This window comes from Curcuma longa, chromosome 10, assembly GCF_044706935.1.
Source record: "Curcuma longa cultivar G26 ecotype Majalengka, Jawa Barat chromosome 10, ITB_CL_G26_1.1, whole genome shotgun sequence".
NCBI lineage: Eukaryota > Viridiplantae > Streptophyta > Magnoliopsida > Zingiberales > Zingiberaceae > Curcuma > Curcuma longa.
Genome location: NC_133870.1, coordinates 1,388,360 through 1,405,552, shown reverse-complemented (window position 1 = coordinate 1,405,552; position 17,193 = coordinate 1,388,360). Strand labels below are relative to the sequence as shown.

Here is a 17,193-nt window from a genome sequence, read left to right as displayed (position 1 = left end):
TAGAGTAGATAGATCTTATGTTGGCGTTCTGGATCTTCGTCCCATGTTCCGGATTCTATCCGCTCCGAGAAGCATAGAACCCCATAGGACAAAAATTTTATCCCGCCCGGATCAATCGACATAATCTTCAAAGAAGATTAAGTCGATCGATCCACAGGATCGCCGATTCTAAATTACTTATCTACGGTTTTACATATTCAGTTCTAAGTATAAAACTGCGGAAAATAAATTATACCTGAACCCGGTTTGAACCTCGGAATCTTCTGCTGTATTCCTTGTCTCTTTCTCGGACGTTGTGTGGGCAACGATCTTCCGAGAACTAAGAACTGCAACCTCTGCCGGATGGAGTCTTGGATCGCCTTTCTTCTTTCTTGAAGCAGCTTCGTTCTTCCTTGTCTTCCACCTTGGATCCGGCCACCACCACCAAAAGGATATTCGGCCACCAAAAGGGAGAAGAGAAGAACACAAAAGAAAGAGGAAGAAGAAGAGAAGTGGCCGGCCAAGAGGGAGAAGAAAACTAGAGCAATTGCGAAATCGGAGAGATTTCGTATGCTATTCTGATTCTTGTGTCTCTCTTGGCCGCCCCCTCCCCCTCTCTTTTATAGCCTCCCATGCCCCCAATCAAGCCAATCCCGCCCCCTCCCTTCAAGGGATTGATTTGGATAATTTCCATAAATAACTTCCAAATCTGGAAAAGAATAGGCGTTGATTATTTCTTCCTTTGATTGCTTGGCGGTCCCCCTTCAGTTTTTATTTTAAAAAAAACATTTCCATATCCATGGAGAGAGAGGTGGCCGGCCACATCAAGGAGGATTTGTTTCCATCTTTATATTTAAGAGAAATAAAAACAAACCAAGGAGATCTCATCCATCGGATGCAACTTAATCTCATCTAATGGTTCTAATATAATCTTCTTTAATATAACTTGATCTCTTCGATCCAATGGCCACAAATCATCATGCTTGGGCGTGGGCTATAGAGGGGATGGGTTCGGTTCACCTTGTGAACCGGTTCTTGCTTCCAAAGAGAATTAAAACCGAACCGAAGAGATCTCGTCCATCGGACGCAACTAGATCTCATCCAACGGTTCTAATTTAATCTCTTTTGATCCTCTTTATTTATTTTGATCCATTGGATGCAACTTGATCTAATCCCAAGGATACAAGTTGATCTCATCCACTAACTCATCCTACGGTTGAGAACCAATCTCATCCATCGGTTAAATCTTATCCGACGGCTGAGAACTAATCTCATCCGTTTGATTGCATCTTTTAGAGATTTCTTTAGGCTACAGCAGGGACCTCGAGGAGGTATTGGATCTGGCCTTCTGATGGGTTTCGGATCCCGTATTCAACTCCGAATACACACCTACATCCATCAATAACGATCCATTCCACTAGAGGATCATTATTGCACTACCAATCCAATCCCCAAATTACGTTATGGGTTCCTTCTTATTATTTTATGCATTGCTCCCCGTGTTTAAGATATCGTATGTCCATCAATTATCTGAGTTCACTGACAACTCAATAATCGACATCTATGTCCTTGAATAGTACCACTCATCCTTATTGTCAGTCGGACTAAGTCCACTTGCAAGATTTGACATGACAATCCTTATGAGCTCTTCAAGGGGACATCATCAGCCCTACTGGGACACGGATTCCTTCTATAATTAACGGCACACCATATAGATAGTAACATCACCCAACTTACCGAGAATATTTGATCTGACGGAAAGATCTCACCCTTTGGTAAATCAAAGTGATAGTTACTAAATATATGCGCCCGTTTATTATATCGGGATTAAGAGTGCATAAGTATAATAACAGAGGTCTTGTTCAATTTATGAGTCAGCGTAAATTGAACAACCTCAATGGTCCTACTCAATACACACAAAGTGTACTAGTGTAATTCTACAGTCAAGATAGACAGTTACTGAATTACACTACAACCGTTCCCGATGGTTTGTCCAAAGTCATCTTGGTTGTGAGCCTTAATTTATAATTTACAAGGAGCTGATAATCATGATCTTCTGTGTCTCACAGACACCATGTTATCTACAATGTAAATTAATGGGACATGTTACAAGTCTAATCTATTGCAACCATTTGACCAAAACATGATTCCTTTATTTCATGAAATGTTTATATACAAAAGAGCTAGTCTTTTCAGTATACTCCAACAATCTCTCCGTAATTTCTTCTCTTGCTGGGAGAGCTAGAAAGCTTGTGTTTGCTTCCTCCTCTGAGTCTTCTAAGAAAGACTCATCCCAGGTGGCCTTGAGCATTTTCTTCTTTGATTTGCGCTCCTTCTTTTGGTTCAGGCAATCGGTGTTGAAATGCCCCTTCTCCTTGCAGCCGTAGTAGGTGAGTTCGGTCTTGTTGATTGGCATTTTAGTTGATGCTTGCCTTTTGGACCATCTTCTTCATTTCAGATCTCCGAACTTCACGCTTCTTTTTGAGCATCTTCCAAACTAGATTAACTAGTTCGGTAGCAACTTCGTCATTGCTTTCTGAACCCGAACGAGTCTTCGGACTCTTCTTCAGTTTGTCGTCTAGATTTTCTTTCCTTCGTTTAGACTTGCAATAAGAGCAATCCCTTTCCTCGACAGGATTGACATTAGTCTGTTCGTACAACTTTTTCTTCTTCAGAATTCAAAAAAGAGTTCATCCAATTTAATTTTTGAAAGGTCCATGGAGACCTTATACGCATCAACCATTGATGCCCACAAGGTATTTGTAGGGAATGCTTTCAGTGCATACCTTATTATGTCTCGGTTCTCCATGGGTTGTCCTATGACATGAAGTCCATTGAGCAGGTCCTGAATCCGTGCGTGTAGCCCACTTGCGGATTCGCCTTCTTGCATCTTGATGTTGTATAATTTGTTGAGCAGAAGGTCGTGCTTGCTCACTTTAGTGTCTAACGTCCCTTCATGAAGCTCGATGAGTTTGTCCCATAAGTCTTTCACACTTATGTGGACCAACCCGGTTAAGCTCTTCCTTGGTTAAGCTTTGTAGCTGCGTCCCAATTTTCATTTGAATGGTTGCACACATGGTTGTGGAATGCCATCGTTATATGTGGGAATTGTGAACTCCTGTCTGGATCACAATCCACATTTCCACTATGTTTTAAGGTGGTACTCCATTCTACCCTTCCAGTAGATGAAGTCTTCCCTAGAAAACAGTGGTGGTCTGGCAATGCTATAGCCTTCCTAATGGGCATTTATCTTGCACACACAAAAAAATAAAGGAATGTACCAAGACTTGATCTTGGATTAGTAGTGAAAAAAAATAAGAAAATAGAAAACTTAGAGCAAAAAATAAAATCGAAAAACGCTCAATTAGTGGTTGCACTAAAATCGAGCACCCCTGTCTCTGATACCAATTGTAGGATCGAGTAAGAGCGCTAGAGCGGGGTGAATAGCGTTGTTTCGCATTTTCACTCTTTTAATAAATCTTGCGTAAAACACGATTATACGATATTAGAAAATGCAGTAGAAAAGAATAAAAGTGAACATGTTTGTTTTTACTTAGTTCACAGCCACAGGCTGTTACTCCAAGACCCATGATCAGTGATCGTTTCCGACGGACAATTCACTATAATAATTCCCCTCTTATGAGAATGAGTTTGTCACTTTTATAAATGAGTTAGGATCGGTAAACTTATATCGTCCTAAGAATTTAAGTATAGAAAAGCTAAGACAGAATTTACCGACTGAGAAGTAGTAATGATTTGCAACGTAGTCGATGTAGCTCCTCGATGCGTTACGTTATGACGATGTTTTGGATCGAAGATTTGCACGTAGGAGGTTGTCGTAGAAGCATCTTGAATTGATACTAGGGTTCCCCCTTGCAGCTGCTTATAAGGCCTGATCCGGGCGCCTAGAAGTCCTTCCGGGCGCCTCCACGTCATCCTGTCGATCTACTTTCGATGCTGACTCAGCATCTTCCGGGTATTTGTATCCTTTCAGACGTTTGTATGCTGACGTGGAGGTTGCCAGATCAACTTTGACTTTGCAACGCCTTATCCAGATCCAGGCGCCTGGAACCTCTCTGGGCGCCTAGAGGTTGAGGTGTCCCAACCACTGGGACTCTGCCATCTCATCTGCCTTGCTGGCCCGTTCAACTGACGTTCGATCGCCTGGATACCATCCAGGCACCTGGACCAGCCAATCGCCTGGATCCAAATAAGGGCGCTTGGAACACAAAGTTCTAAGAGCTCCTCCTTTTCTGCATTACAAGTTAGTCCAAAAATCAAAATATAACAGGAAGGATAACAGTTTTGCAAACTGTTTGGTCTTGACTTCAGGTTTCCAGTGAAATCCTAGGTTAAACCGACGTCTACTGTTTTCCTTACCATGAACATGTCCTCACCCACTCCACTCGGGAGAATTTACCTTTTTCCAATTAGACCCTCGAGACCTCTGTTGGACTTTTGCTCAACCTCGATCCTCAGCCCCCAGGTCTTCCACTGCTAGACGGTCCTCCAAACCCGCCTATACTTTTTGCCTGGTGCTCTGATCTGCCAAGACTTCCTACCTAGTCCTCCTTACCAGGACTTCCTTGCCCAGTCCTCTAAACCAGGTCTTCCACCCAATCCTCCAGATCATGACTTCTTTTGTCTAGCCGCAACTAGGATTTCCTTTGCCTAGCCTCAACTAGAACTTCATTGTGCTACCTGCACACTCAATTTAGCTCATTAGATCACTTCTCAAACTTAACTTGAACCCTTTGCCATTATCAAAATTCAAGTTCGATCATCTGGTGTTCCCTGCACCAACAAAGTCATGCACCACGAACTGCTCCATCACCATCTCAGTGCTTCTTGTCCTGCGATCCCTTGATTATTTCATGCAACCTTATTTGATCTCTACGAACCTCCAAGTTACTCAGTGAGTCGCTTTGGTTGCACCAAGTCACCATCAATATCACTTGACCTTATCGAGTCATGATCTCTTCAAGTTCAAGATGTGTTCAGTAAAATCTCTACACAACTCAAATACACACTTATTATATCTAGTTAGACCTAACATAAACCCTTTCCACAAACATCAAAACCCATGAAAACCCAAGGCACAACCACTTGGGACATGATTACACCAACAAAGTTTTCTGTCAAATCTCTACACCACTCAAACACACACATATTAGATCTAGTTAGACCTAACATAAACCCTTTCCACAAACATCAAAACCCATGAAAACCCAAGGTCAAACACAACCACTTGGGACATGATTACAATGATAAATTTTTCTTGAAGAACTTTTGGTAAGAATCAAGATTTTAACGCAGTTCAGATTCGTAGTTCTATTCTATGGCATATTGACTCATAAGGTAAGTCACCCCTTGAAATTCCTTACACGATAAAGTTCTCTATCTAGTAGGTAGAGAAACCTCATACAAAAATCTTTGCTTCTCTCTTAATAAAAATTTGGAAATTAAAGCACAAAAGAAACAACTAAAAACAAGAAAATAAACCTTTTTAGAGAAACCTCTCCTTTAGGTTGTCAAGCACACTTCTGAGAAGTAAGAACAAAGAAGAGAATGAAGACTGAGAGCTTCTAATTGATGAAGTTTGAAGTTGTCTCACTCCCTTATTTACACTTGCAATCTGCAAGACTTAATTGACCCAAATTTACTTCATAGTTGACTGAAACACCAAATTTGAAACTTATTTGTAGTAATTATTTTGTCTTCAATTGAATTAAAGTCCATCCAATCAACTAAATCTTTATCAATTGACTCAAAACAACATCAATTGACTTTAAAAAGCATCGATCAACTTAACTAGATAACCACTAACCTTTTCATCCAACGACTATGTCTTTAGTCGACTCTAATTTAGAACAGTCTACCCTAGCCTTTGTTAGTCGACTCATCCAGGTAATTCCTAAACATTTTCTTCTGACGATTATGTCTTCAGTCAACTCGATTAATGCTTAATCAACTCACCTAAATGTGACCTATTTGTTGATGACTTGGCTCTAGGTAACTCCGCTCAAATCTTGTCACCATGAACCTTAACTTGAGAATAACAAGTCTTGAGTCAATTCACAATCATTCTGGTTGACTCAACTCAAGTAACATGAATCAATTGAATTTTAGTTCAATCAACTCTAGTTAAAACATAATGTTTTTGTTCTTGAGTAGATCATCTACAATTGACTACTAGATTGACTCAACTATCAATCAACTGAATCTACTTGACTTCGAGTTTATTTATTGACTTGGATCCAAAATACCTATTCCTTTTTTGAGCACATGCCTAAGTAGAAAAATTCTACCCAAAATCACATTCACTTGTACTCTCATCTCACATGGCTTCATGTTGATGATTCTCTTCCCTCGATTCTTTCTCTGCTTTTGAATCTGATTTGAATCGTTGAACCATTAAATCAACATCTTCATAGACATGTGTTTCTTCCTCAACACTTGTCAAACCAAGCACTACCTATTCCACAATAAATTTGTTAAGAGGTTGCCTCCAAAACTTCTTCTTTTAGCAAAGATCTCTTACATTTGTATCAACACTAAATCTGCAAAATATCTAATTAGCCTTGAGCTACTTGAACTTCATCGTCTGCCAAGTATCTAGTCATGTTAACCTACTTGGAATTCTTCTATTTGCCAAGTATGGTCATCTTGACTACTTACACTTCTTCCATCTACCAAGTATCTAGTCACTATGATCTACTTGGACTCCATCCACATCTACACTTATAGTTCCTATCAAGTTCATCCATCTAGATGCTCGACATTCATTACAATAGCATAAATTCGGAAATTTTTGCCAATTACCTCAAATTTATCCATACTTAGGGCATGATTGCACTAACAATCTTCTCATCACCTTAAATCTCCTAGGGTCTGATTGTAACACGAATCTTCCCCTTAACTTAAACTTCATAGGGTATGATTATGCCAACAATAGCTATTGATGCAATACATGCACTTGATTTGTTAAGAAAAATCTTTCAAATTTGCAATAAAATTAATATCAACAAGCTATCATTATTATGATAGCATGTCAACATTTGCAAGGACCAAAAATCATGTCTTCCATCTAAGATCCAAAAAAACATAACAACTTTGGAGGTGAAAGAAATTTAGCAGTACCACAACACTAGAAAATAAAGTGTCAATAGATATAGATGATGGAGACAAGGTTGCTCATTATCAGTAGAGGTGAGGATGCTATCTTGTATGACATTCTCGGGAGGTCATTTTTCATCCCTAGGGGAGCTCCACATGTGTTAGACACAGGGATGAGAGGGAAGGCAATAAAAGGATTAGGAGGATAAGGGCTAGGTCAGTGCCTCATGGGAATATCTCTTTGGAAAATCCTAAAAGAGTGACATTAATACCATGTCAAATTCAGGGAATGGCAGAAAATTGCATTGTTATACTCAACATGATGTTATACTAATCTTATCTAAATAAGTAAGAAACCCTAAACAGGGCTTGCTATATATAAATGACTAATCTTATCTTAAATAAGTATTTTATTTAAAACAACATAGGCATTATGCTAGGTATGCCTTAAGCTAGATTATTTCTTATATTTTTATCAAACAAAGTAAAATTCTCTTTTCCATAAGAAGCAAACATCACCCAAATAGATAACAATTTTGATAGTGATAAAGGATTCAATAAAAGCAGTATCTAAAGTATGTATAGGTGCTATAATGATGTTAGGTGAAAAATTCACTATAGACAAACTCACTTGCTGTAGGAGGCGCCCTTCAAGTGCCCATGCAACCACATAGAAGAGGCCATGTATGGTAAATATAGCCATTGTGAGATGTCCAAGCCACACATGGTATCTAGTAGCATGCTCAAAAGGGATGTCTATTAAACGGAGAAGAATGGAACCCCTGGCAATTGGCAAAAACAAAAATGCCAAGCAAAACAACCCTATTAAGCCGAACTGATGACCAGTAATCTCCAAGAAAAAGTACCTATAAGTTTGAAAAAACTCCTAAATTAGAGGTGAGAACACATTGATTTAGCATAAATCTATTTAACAATAATAGACAGCGAAATATATAGAAATGTATAATGATACTGCATACTACGTAAGAACACAAATAATTAGGTCACTAAGAATTATTTCAAAATGATTACAGTAGAGGTCTCTAAGGGTTGTTTGCTTCTCATAATTAGGTCTCTTCAATTATATCATGTAATTCTACACCAATAATTATCTTTCTGTAACATGCTTGAAAAAGTTTGTAGCTTCTCATAAAAGGGTACCCAACTAGATCAAGAAATTGGAACATCGAATAGGAGTTCAATTATATGCATTGAGTGTATCATAAGCCATTCAATTCTTCAAAAATAAATTGGAACATGGAACAGCAGTTCAAAAGCCATGATTATTTCTTTATTGATAGTTTCTCAAATCCCTGTATGGTTTTATTCGCATATAAACCACTAGGTCAAGTGTTCTCTCTTTCAATCATCCCCACAAGAAAGTCAAAATATAGATTAATCTGATTCAAAATAGGCAAGAAGTTAATCTAGCCCTTTTGATATTCAATACATAAATTAGATTCTTATCAAATAACTTGAGCTTTGAGGATTATAAGAACCATTTTAATCTTTACACAAACGTGTACACCTAAAAATAAGCCATCAGAAAAAACGAAGAATTTATACATGAAACAAAATTGCACTCATAAACAAAACTGTTAAGCTAACATACAGTTTCAGATTTGATGGCAAGGGCAATATCGAAACCGTGCTCTGGTTCTCGATGATATAAGCAGTGACTGTCCACAAAATATAAATTGAAAACAAGAGTACCCCTATAAACTCAGCAGCAGAAAGAACACCAAAAGGACCGTCCACAATAACCGGAAATGTCCAAAGACGAAACCTGGGTAACTTCCCACTATTCTTCCTGATAATCAAAAAAGCCATCATTGATTCCCCAATCTCGAAAAAGTACAACGTGAATTTAATCAAAAAAATTGATATGCGTACTCAAATTGGTCTTTTGGGAAAGCAATTATATCGACAAACGCGAGAAGGCCGATGACAAGGATCGGTCCACTGAAACCAAGGAAGATACTTCCTGTAATTTATACTATCTGTTAAAGCAAAAATCATCTGCATCAAAGGCAAATCCAAGAGAAGAAGAAGGTTATGCTTATGCCTGTGATCCCAAAAAGGGTGCTTTCGGTTAATTTAGTCCATCGTGAGAACAAACCCTTGACGGTTTGGGTGGGGAAGAAAAATATACCAACGATCCAGAGAATGAAGATGAACCACATGAGGGATTTGAACAGAAGCCTGACCAGACAGAGAAGGAAGGAGGTAGGCTTGGATCCTCCATGGTCGACAAGGTTTTGCTCCTTTGCAAGGAGGGGTTGGAGTTCAGCCATGGACGTAGTGCTTCTGAATTGAGCATCTTCTTGAGACGGAGCTCAACATCCATTTTATACTCCCAAAAGGATGAATAAAATATGTTTCAATCAGGTGCACCGTTAGCGAAAGGGATTGGTAAAAATAGGGGGGAGTAAAAATTAATTTTTATTAAATCATTAAAGAGTATTTTTATTTATTATTAAAAGATATCTTACTCAATATTTTTTTTTTGTCAAATATACTCTTCTAAAATAACTATTTCGAACTGTGTACTCTGAGATCCAATTTCTCAAATAAAACTAAGTTAACACTCTGACCCACCTCAAGCCTAATATCCATCAAAGGATGTTATAGTATTACTGCAATCTTTTAATTCCATGAACCAATGCACAATTTGTCTCCCTACAAATTCATTTGTTCTCCATGCAAACATGAAACATCGCTTTATCTTCCTAACACTTTTCTCATTTCTTCTCTAATCTACTTTCTCAATTTTTTTTTCAAATAATTCTCTTTTTATTTCTTCTATATTTTCATGCATATGTTTTTAAATAGTTATTCATTCAAAAGCACTTTCTACCCTATATTTTTAAATTACTCACTCATGTTATTCTTTTTTACTTCTTTAGTATATAGGAGTTTTGCTAAAATTACTACAAGAAGCTAAAATTTTTAAAATTAGAAAAGAAAATATATAATGACTTTGTAGGTACAAGGAATGCATAGTTCTGTTTATTTGTGAATTTAAATCAATTCAGCTACATGTAATAATTTTGTCCATAATTATTATTTAAAATTGTTACATAAATTCAAAATATTCAAAATTAAAAAAGAAATGCAAATAATGACTTCGTAAGGTACAACAAATGCCAAGGAGTGCTTGTTAGTGAATTTAGACTAGTACAAGGGTCTGTCCAAAATTTCTACATCGACCTAAAAAATTCTAAATTGGGAAAATATTGCATATAATGAATCTATAAGATCTAAGGGGCGCATATGATTGTTTGTTTGTTACTTTAGGTTAGTTTTTATCCATGTGGTAATTTAATTTTGACAAAAATTGTTACATGAATCTAAAATATTCAAAAGTAAAAAAAAATGCATATGACTTCATAGGATGCAGCATACACATAGAAGTACTTGTTTGTGAGTTTAAACTAGTTCAAGTCCATATAGTAGTTTTGGACAAAACTACTATATTATCATAAATTGATCTAAATTGGATAAAAAAGAAGCATATAACAACTTCACAGGGTTCATGGAATACATAGGAATGCTTTTTTTATGAATTTAGACTAGTAGTGGCTAAAATAGATACAAGGGCTAAACTAGTCTAAATTTGAAAAAACAAATGCATATAACTACTTTAGAAGGTCTAGGAGCATACAAGGGTGTTTGTTTGTAAATTTAGACCAGTTCAGTTCCATGTAGTAATTTCATCCAAAATTATTACATGGACATAAAATATTTCAAATCGGAAAAGAAATGCATATTGTTAAAAATTAAAATTGAATTAACCTCAAACTTGTCTAATATATGCGATCATACCCCTTTTATAGTTTGATAAGAGGACTTGCTGAAGATAAGAGGACTTATTTTCATAAAATAATAAACTTTTCTAATAAAAATTCTAACAGAATTATCTAAAAAAATTAAACAAAAAAAAACAAAACTTTTATAGAGACTAGTTATATTATCATACCTCATAATTTATGGAATATTTTCAACTTATATATGGTTAAAAATAATATTTTTCACACTTTCCGATAAGTTGATGACTAGATGTTTATTATCCATACCTTGGCTGTAATACTTTGAAACACTAGGCTACTTAAACCTTTAGCATCTATTTATGCAAGTTGTCCATGTGTAAGGAGTACAAATCAACATGCTTCTTGTTGATGCAATCCACCCCAAGCATGTATGTTGCATAGTTTGAGGAGATTGTTGTTGCAATTTGTTATATTTGAAAGGTGTCCTAAGATAATTATCTTATGGTTGTACTATTTATTGAATAAATAAAAATTCACTATATGAGTGCACTTTCTTTATGTGTTTGATTAGACCTTAAACTCATTTACTGAATATCTGTAATACGATTTATAACATTAGAAAATTTATGATTGGATCACAACTAATGAGTATTTCTACATATGCAATTATGGCTGTATTGAAATTATCCCTAGTCGATGAATTGGTGAGTACGGATGTCATCGATTATATTGAGACTAGCACATTTTAAACTCCTTGATTTACCAAGCAGCTATTCTCACTGGCTGGAGACATTGGATGTTGAAAGTTAAATGTAGATGCTATAGTTAAGGGTAACTAATTCATTGGAGTGACCTGCCATGAGACTTCATATGGTTCTATGCATATAGAGATATGTTAATGAAGATCTCAGTGCAGCTTAAGTGCGATTTTCCTTTGACTTGCGATATTTAAGTCATCTTGGTCATGGAGGCTTACTATTTGATATCTTAAGCAAACATCTCCAAAGAGGTGTAGACCCGGGATGATTGGATATAAGTCAAAGTGTTCAAAATTGTTTGGATAGCCCATAGAGGATTCACTTCTCCTTGAAAAGGAGATGTTGATGTACATAGGGTATACATACATTTCTATCACATTTATTGCACATCCTTATAAATTTCAGGATGATACTCTGTGTTTATCGCACTCTTTATTCATGCATTTGACATATTTTCTTTACTTTCTAGTTCAGAGATCTGCTTATGTGTATTTGCATTTGTAGGATGAAAATCAGAGCGAAATAAGGCGAAACGAAGGGAGAATGATGAAATCCCAGAAAGAGGTCGTGCTAAATGGCACAGCCGTGCCCTTCCTACAGCATGAACCAAGGCAAGAGTTGTGCCTTTCAGGCACGGTTGTGCCTCTTATGCAGTGTAAAATCAGCCAGGGGTCATGCCTAAAGGCACGACCATGCCCGCGGAAGACTCGAGTTGAAGTTCTAGGTCGTGCCTTGAGGCACGGCCGTGTCAAGCGCGGGCCTATAAATAAGCTCTTTTGAAACCCTACAAGGGGGATGGACAGAGGCAAACGGAGTACGCTGCAACCATGATTCTGCACGGATTTCAACATCTCATTTTTTCTTGCAGTGCTACTCTGCCGTTTCCATCCACCACCGACGAGGAGATTGCGATTCGAAGGAGATCTGAGCACATAGATAAGTCTTTTCCCTTTTCTCTCTTAGATTGGGGGTCAAAGATGTATTCCTATTCTTCTTCGAGTTGTGTTCCCTCCGTCATGGAGTAGATCTCTTAGATCCTAAGATGTAGGATAAATTGAGATGTATTGGATGATTTGTATTTTAATGGATGTACTCTTTGTCATTTTCTATGATATGTTTATGCTTTGCCATATGAATTGTGTCATGCGTGTATTTGGTGATATACTTATGAGGGCTTAAATTCATGTGGATGGGAGTGAATTATGATTTATAGGAAATTATAGGATCATATTGTTGGGAATCCTATGCGAAAATGAAAATTTCGCAACGGAAAATAGGATCCCTTTCGTGATCCATGTAAAAAAACTCGTAAAAGTTAAAACTACAAAATTCTATCTAATAGAATTCACCTTTGATGCGTACCCTTCGCTTATCCCACTTGTCCAAAGATTGTCGAATTTCAAGCATGTTCAAGTGTCCATGCCTCTATGCATATCCACATGAACACTCACTTTTGGAGAAAGGTGGTTGTGCTAGCAACCCTTGCCTTTGTGGATTTCAGCCAAGAGAAGGAAGAGGGAAGAAAAATGAACCACTTAAGAGTTTTTGCAAGAAAAACTCTTTTATACTCATGCCATGAATACCAAAGGTTTTTAGGCTTTTGATATTCTTTCATCAATGCATGATTAATCCTATTAATCATACATGATAACTTCCATGTATGTAACTTCCTCTTCTTCATTGCATGATTAATCCACATTAATCATGCATGATGAATCAAAATCTAACTTGGTTTAATTTGAGTCTAACTCAAATTCAACCAACTTGAGTCTAACTCAAGTCTAGGTCATTCAATGAGCTTAATTGTTCCTTTAGTCAAACTAAAATAAATTCATCTCCAAATAGAGTATTATTTGTGTGTGACCCAATAGGTTCTTATAATATTGGCAATGTTTCTAAATTCTATTTTAGAAACATAAGTAATGAACGACATCTAGTAATGCATCATTGCTACCCAAGTGATAAAAATGTTGAGATCCGATATAATCTTCGTGATTATGATAATGTATGACCATGTCCTTCTATCCTCGATATCTAGATTAATCAATGAGGCATAGACCGTGTCATCCTTTTATCAATCTTTATATTTTTTGATCCTAATTAGACTCACTCAAGCAAATGAGCCCAATATCCACTACAAAAATAAGGACAGTTTGCGACGAAAATGAAAAATATTTTCATCGCAAACACCTTTAGCGACGAATTTTGCAATGAAAAAATATTCGTTTTTAATAACTCGTCGCAAATTTCTGCAATGAAAAATAGCAGATTTGTTGCTAATTTTACAATGGAAAACTTTTTCATCACCAAATTTATTGTCAATTTGTTATAAAATAATTTTCATTACAGAATTCAGTATTTGTAATCTGTGATAAAAATTTCAATTCATCATAAATTTTGCAACGAATAATTATTTTCATCGCTAAATTTACGATAAAAATTGATTTCGTTGCAATAGAGAAGCTATAGGAGAATAATCAATTTTGCGTTGAAAATTATTTTGGTTGCCAAATTGGCGATGAAATTGAATTTTTGTCGCCAAAAATTAGCGATGAAATAGTGTTTTCATCATCAAAATTGGCGATGAAAACACGGTTTCATCACCAATTTGATGACGAAAATAGTGTTTCATCACCAATTTGGCGACGAACAGATTATTCGTTGCCAAATGGCAATGAAATAGTGTTTTCATCATCAAAGTTTCAATAACACAGTAATATTACGATAATTTTGTGACGAAACTATTTTTGCTGCAAAATTCATCGCAAAACATAAAAATTTCTCATAGCTTCCATCCATTCTATCAAAATATAAAGTATTTATACAAACAATTACTGTACAAACACGTTGGAAACTCACACTTAACCTGACTAATTTATTAAAAACTATTATCTTATGATAATCAACTAGTAACAAAAATTAGACATGTTAATAAGGATAATTTAATAAATGATTTATTTTCAAAAGGTAGTTATTTTTCTTACATGATGCATGCTTGGAATCTAAGACATAACTATTCATTCGATGTTCTTTAAGCATTAAAATTCTTCTGGTCTTGAATAGGAATGAACCTTGAAATTATCAATTAGGGCTTTTTGAAATTAAGCTTGAAAATAGTGTAAATAATTTGATATCTTTTTAAAACCTCATTTGTGAGTTAGAACCTTATTTTTGATGTGTGTCACAGGGGGCAACATAAGGAGGTTTATTGATTTTAAATGTTTTCAAAAGAAACTATGAATTTAAGGTAGAGTTTAAACTCAAGGGGGAGATTTAAAAATAATATTTTTTGAGTTAAGCCTTATTTATGAAAATTTAAACTTAACTTTAAATCATGTTGCCAAATATCTAAACGCGTTGGGCAACTTGAGACCGTTTCGAGAAAATTTTTGTTCTGCAAGAATTCAACGGAACGGTTTTTCAAGACTTTCCCATCACTTATTTTTATCATTTCGTGCTTTCTTCTAAAAAGGATTGGTAGATCTGTTACCGGTCCTTATCCTTTGTGAAAGGAAAACTTTCCTATTTTAACAAGGAAGACATTAGTTTATTACCAATTGGAAGCAGTCAACGACTGTGGGCTTTAGAGTAACAGCCGTAGACTGTGAACTAAGTAAAAAAAAATTTCTTTTCTTTTATTTTTCTTTACTTTCTGCTGCCATCTTTGATAAACTAAAAATGAGAGAATAAGCCAAAAATACTATTCATACCCTTCTAACATACTCAATGATCCTACATAATCCACAACCATCAACCAATTGACTAAATCATACACTCTCTCGGCCAACTGATGATGGACTCCCTTAACTTCGATTACATCGCGATCAAGTCTGCCTAAGTTATCATCTACCCTTGTCTCTTATATATGTCAGCCACTATTGACATTTCTCATGGAGTATCTCAAAGCCTTAAAGTCTTCTCTCGTCAAGTTATTGTCCTTCAAATGCCCACACATTCCTTCACGTTTTCTCTTATATAATTCACCTCTTTAGCTCTATATTACTATGATGCTTTTTATCTTATGATCCCTCAAATGTCAATGTCATCCTTCTTTAATCTATACAGATCTCATCCTATGGTCTCTAGGATTCTTGTGACATCCTTTTTCAATCTCTATAATTTTTAACCTATCATCGGGTGCCTATGTCACTTTTCTCTAATTTCTACATTCTAGTAAAAAGGTGGAATCCGCCACCCAGCGGTCCCACACGATCGATCCCACGATCATCTATGAAGAGATAAATTGAAAAGTTACAGTTGGTCACTACAGGGGAAGGCATTATCTCAGTTTCGTCAAGATTCGATTCTTATCCACTTTAATAAGTCAGTCGGTCTTATTGTAATCAATTCAACTATGTCCCAGATACTTTCTCTAATTTCCACATACCACATGCTATGATCCTTCAATTTCCACGTCATCCTTCTTTCATCATTACAGACCTTAAGCCATCAAATATCTTAATGATGTTAAGTCTACCTACATACATGACAGATTAATTTATGTTTCAATTTAGGTCATATTGAAATATATTGTCCTGTTCATTCCAATGAATACTAGATAGGTATTCTTCATTGTATAGTAATTTAAACCACAACAAAATTGGCAGCTGCAATGCCAAAAGGTTGTTCTCTTTAATTTCCTGCCATGTGTAATTTTTCTGGACAAGCAATAGACAGATCGCCAACCTTACATAATCTTGCAACGGAGACCACGAATAAAGGCGAGGACGAAAGCCACGAAAGAGACTGTTTATCTTCGCTATTATTTTTTCAGGGAAAGATTTCATTTCAACCTTATATTTTATCCAACTCTAACGAGTTTTTTGGTTCCAAATTTTTTGAAATGTAAAATTGTATTTTTATTTCCAAGATTTGTTTTTTTGCATTTAATCTGTCTATCCAACTTTATTAGCGATCACATAATCGGTTATAGTATTTTAAAATGTGTGGATAGAATTACACGCTATCACTATTATAATGGATCATCACAACGTTGACATACGTCTACAATCATACATAAGACAACAAAGCTTGGACCACCGACGGTGGGGTTGAATTTCATGCCTCAGATTCCCATCAAGTTATGGGCTCGGAGATTCCCATCAAGGCCATGGAAATGGATAAAGATACATGAGAAGCCCTGAACATCAAGCCACAGCGGACAAGTTTAGGAGCTATAGATGAGTCGAAAGCCAGTTATGAGACAGAAGAGCAAGGCCTGTCTAATGTAATGAGACTGAAGAGTAAGGCCTTCTAACGAGTGTTTGGGGATAGAGAGTGAAGGCAAACTTATCAAAACCCAAGAGTTAAAACAGGATGGGTGATACTGCCCAAGTGAAAATTACTATGGCCAAATTCACATTGGAAATCTACAATGAGCAAATTCCCAACATTCTTTTTTTAATTCTGAATGTGGATATAGATTATAGTTTAGACCCATTAAAACATGTCTGCCTGTTAAAATGCTCATATATATTGTTGTTGCAATCATTCTCTAAGTGTCGAGTTTAATCAACAAATTTTGATGTGTTTGAAAAAGATAAAAGTTTGATTAATGTTGGGTTTAAAAT

The 17,193-nt window shown here is 36.1% G+C and overlaps 1 protein-coding gene across 1 annotated transcript in view; it reads right to left on the bottom strand.

Annotated features, from left to right (window-relative positions):
• The window catches only part of LOC141836339 (ferric reduction oxidase 7, chloroplastic-like), a 29,317-nt gene extending 19,923 nt beyond the window's left edge, over window positions 1-9,394 (bottom strand). The window contains exons 1-4 of the mRNA XM_074723806.1: window positions 9,161-9,394; window positions 8,989-9,079; window positions 8,708-8,905; window positions 7,727-7,961 (exon numbers count right to left, since the gene is read on the bottom strand). Of these exons, the coding sequence (XP_074579907.1) occupies window positions 7,727-7,961; window positions 8,708-8,905; window positions 8,989-9,079; window positions 9,161-9,389 (753 nt within the window). The 5' untranslated portion in view covers window positions 9,390-9,394. The remainder of the gene's footprint in view (window positions 1-7,726; window positions 7,962-8,707; window positions 8,906-8,988; window positions 9,080-9,160) is intronic.
• Window positions 9,395-17,193: the final 7,799 nt, after the last annotated feature.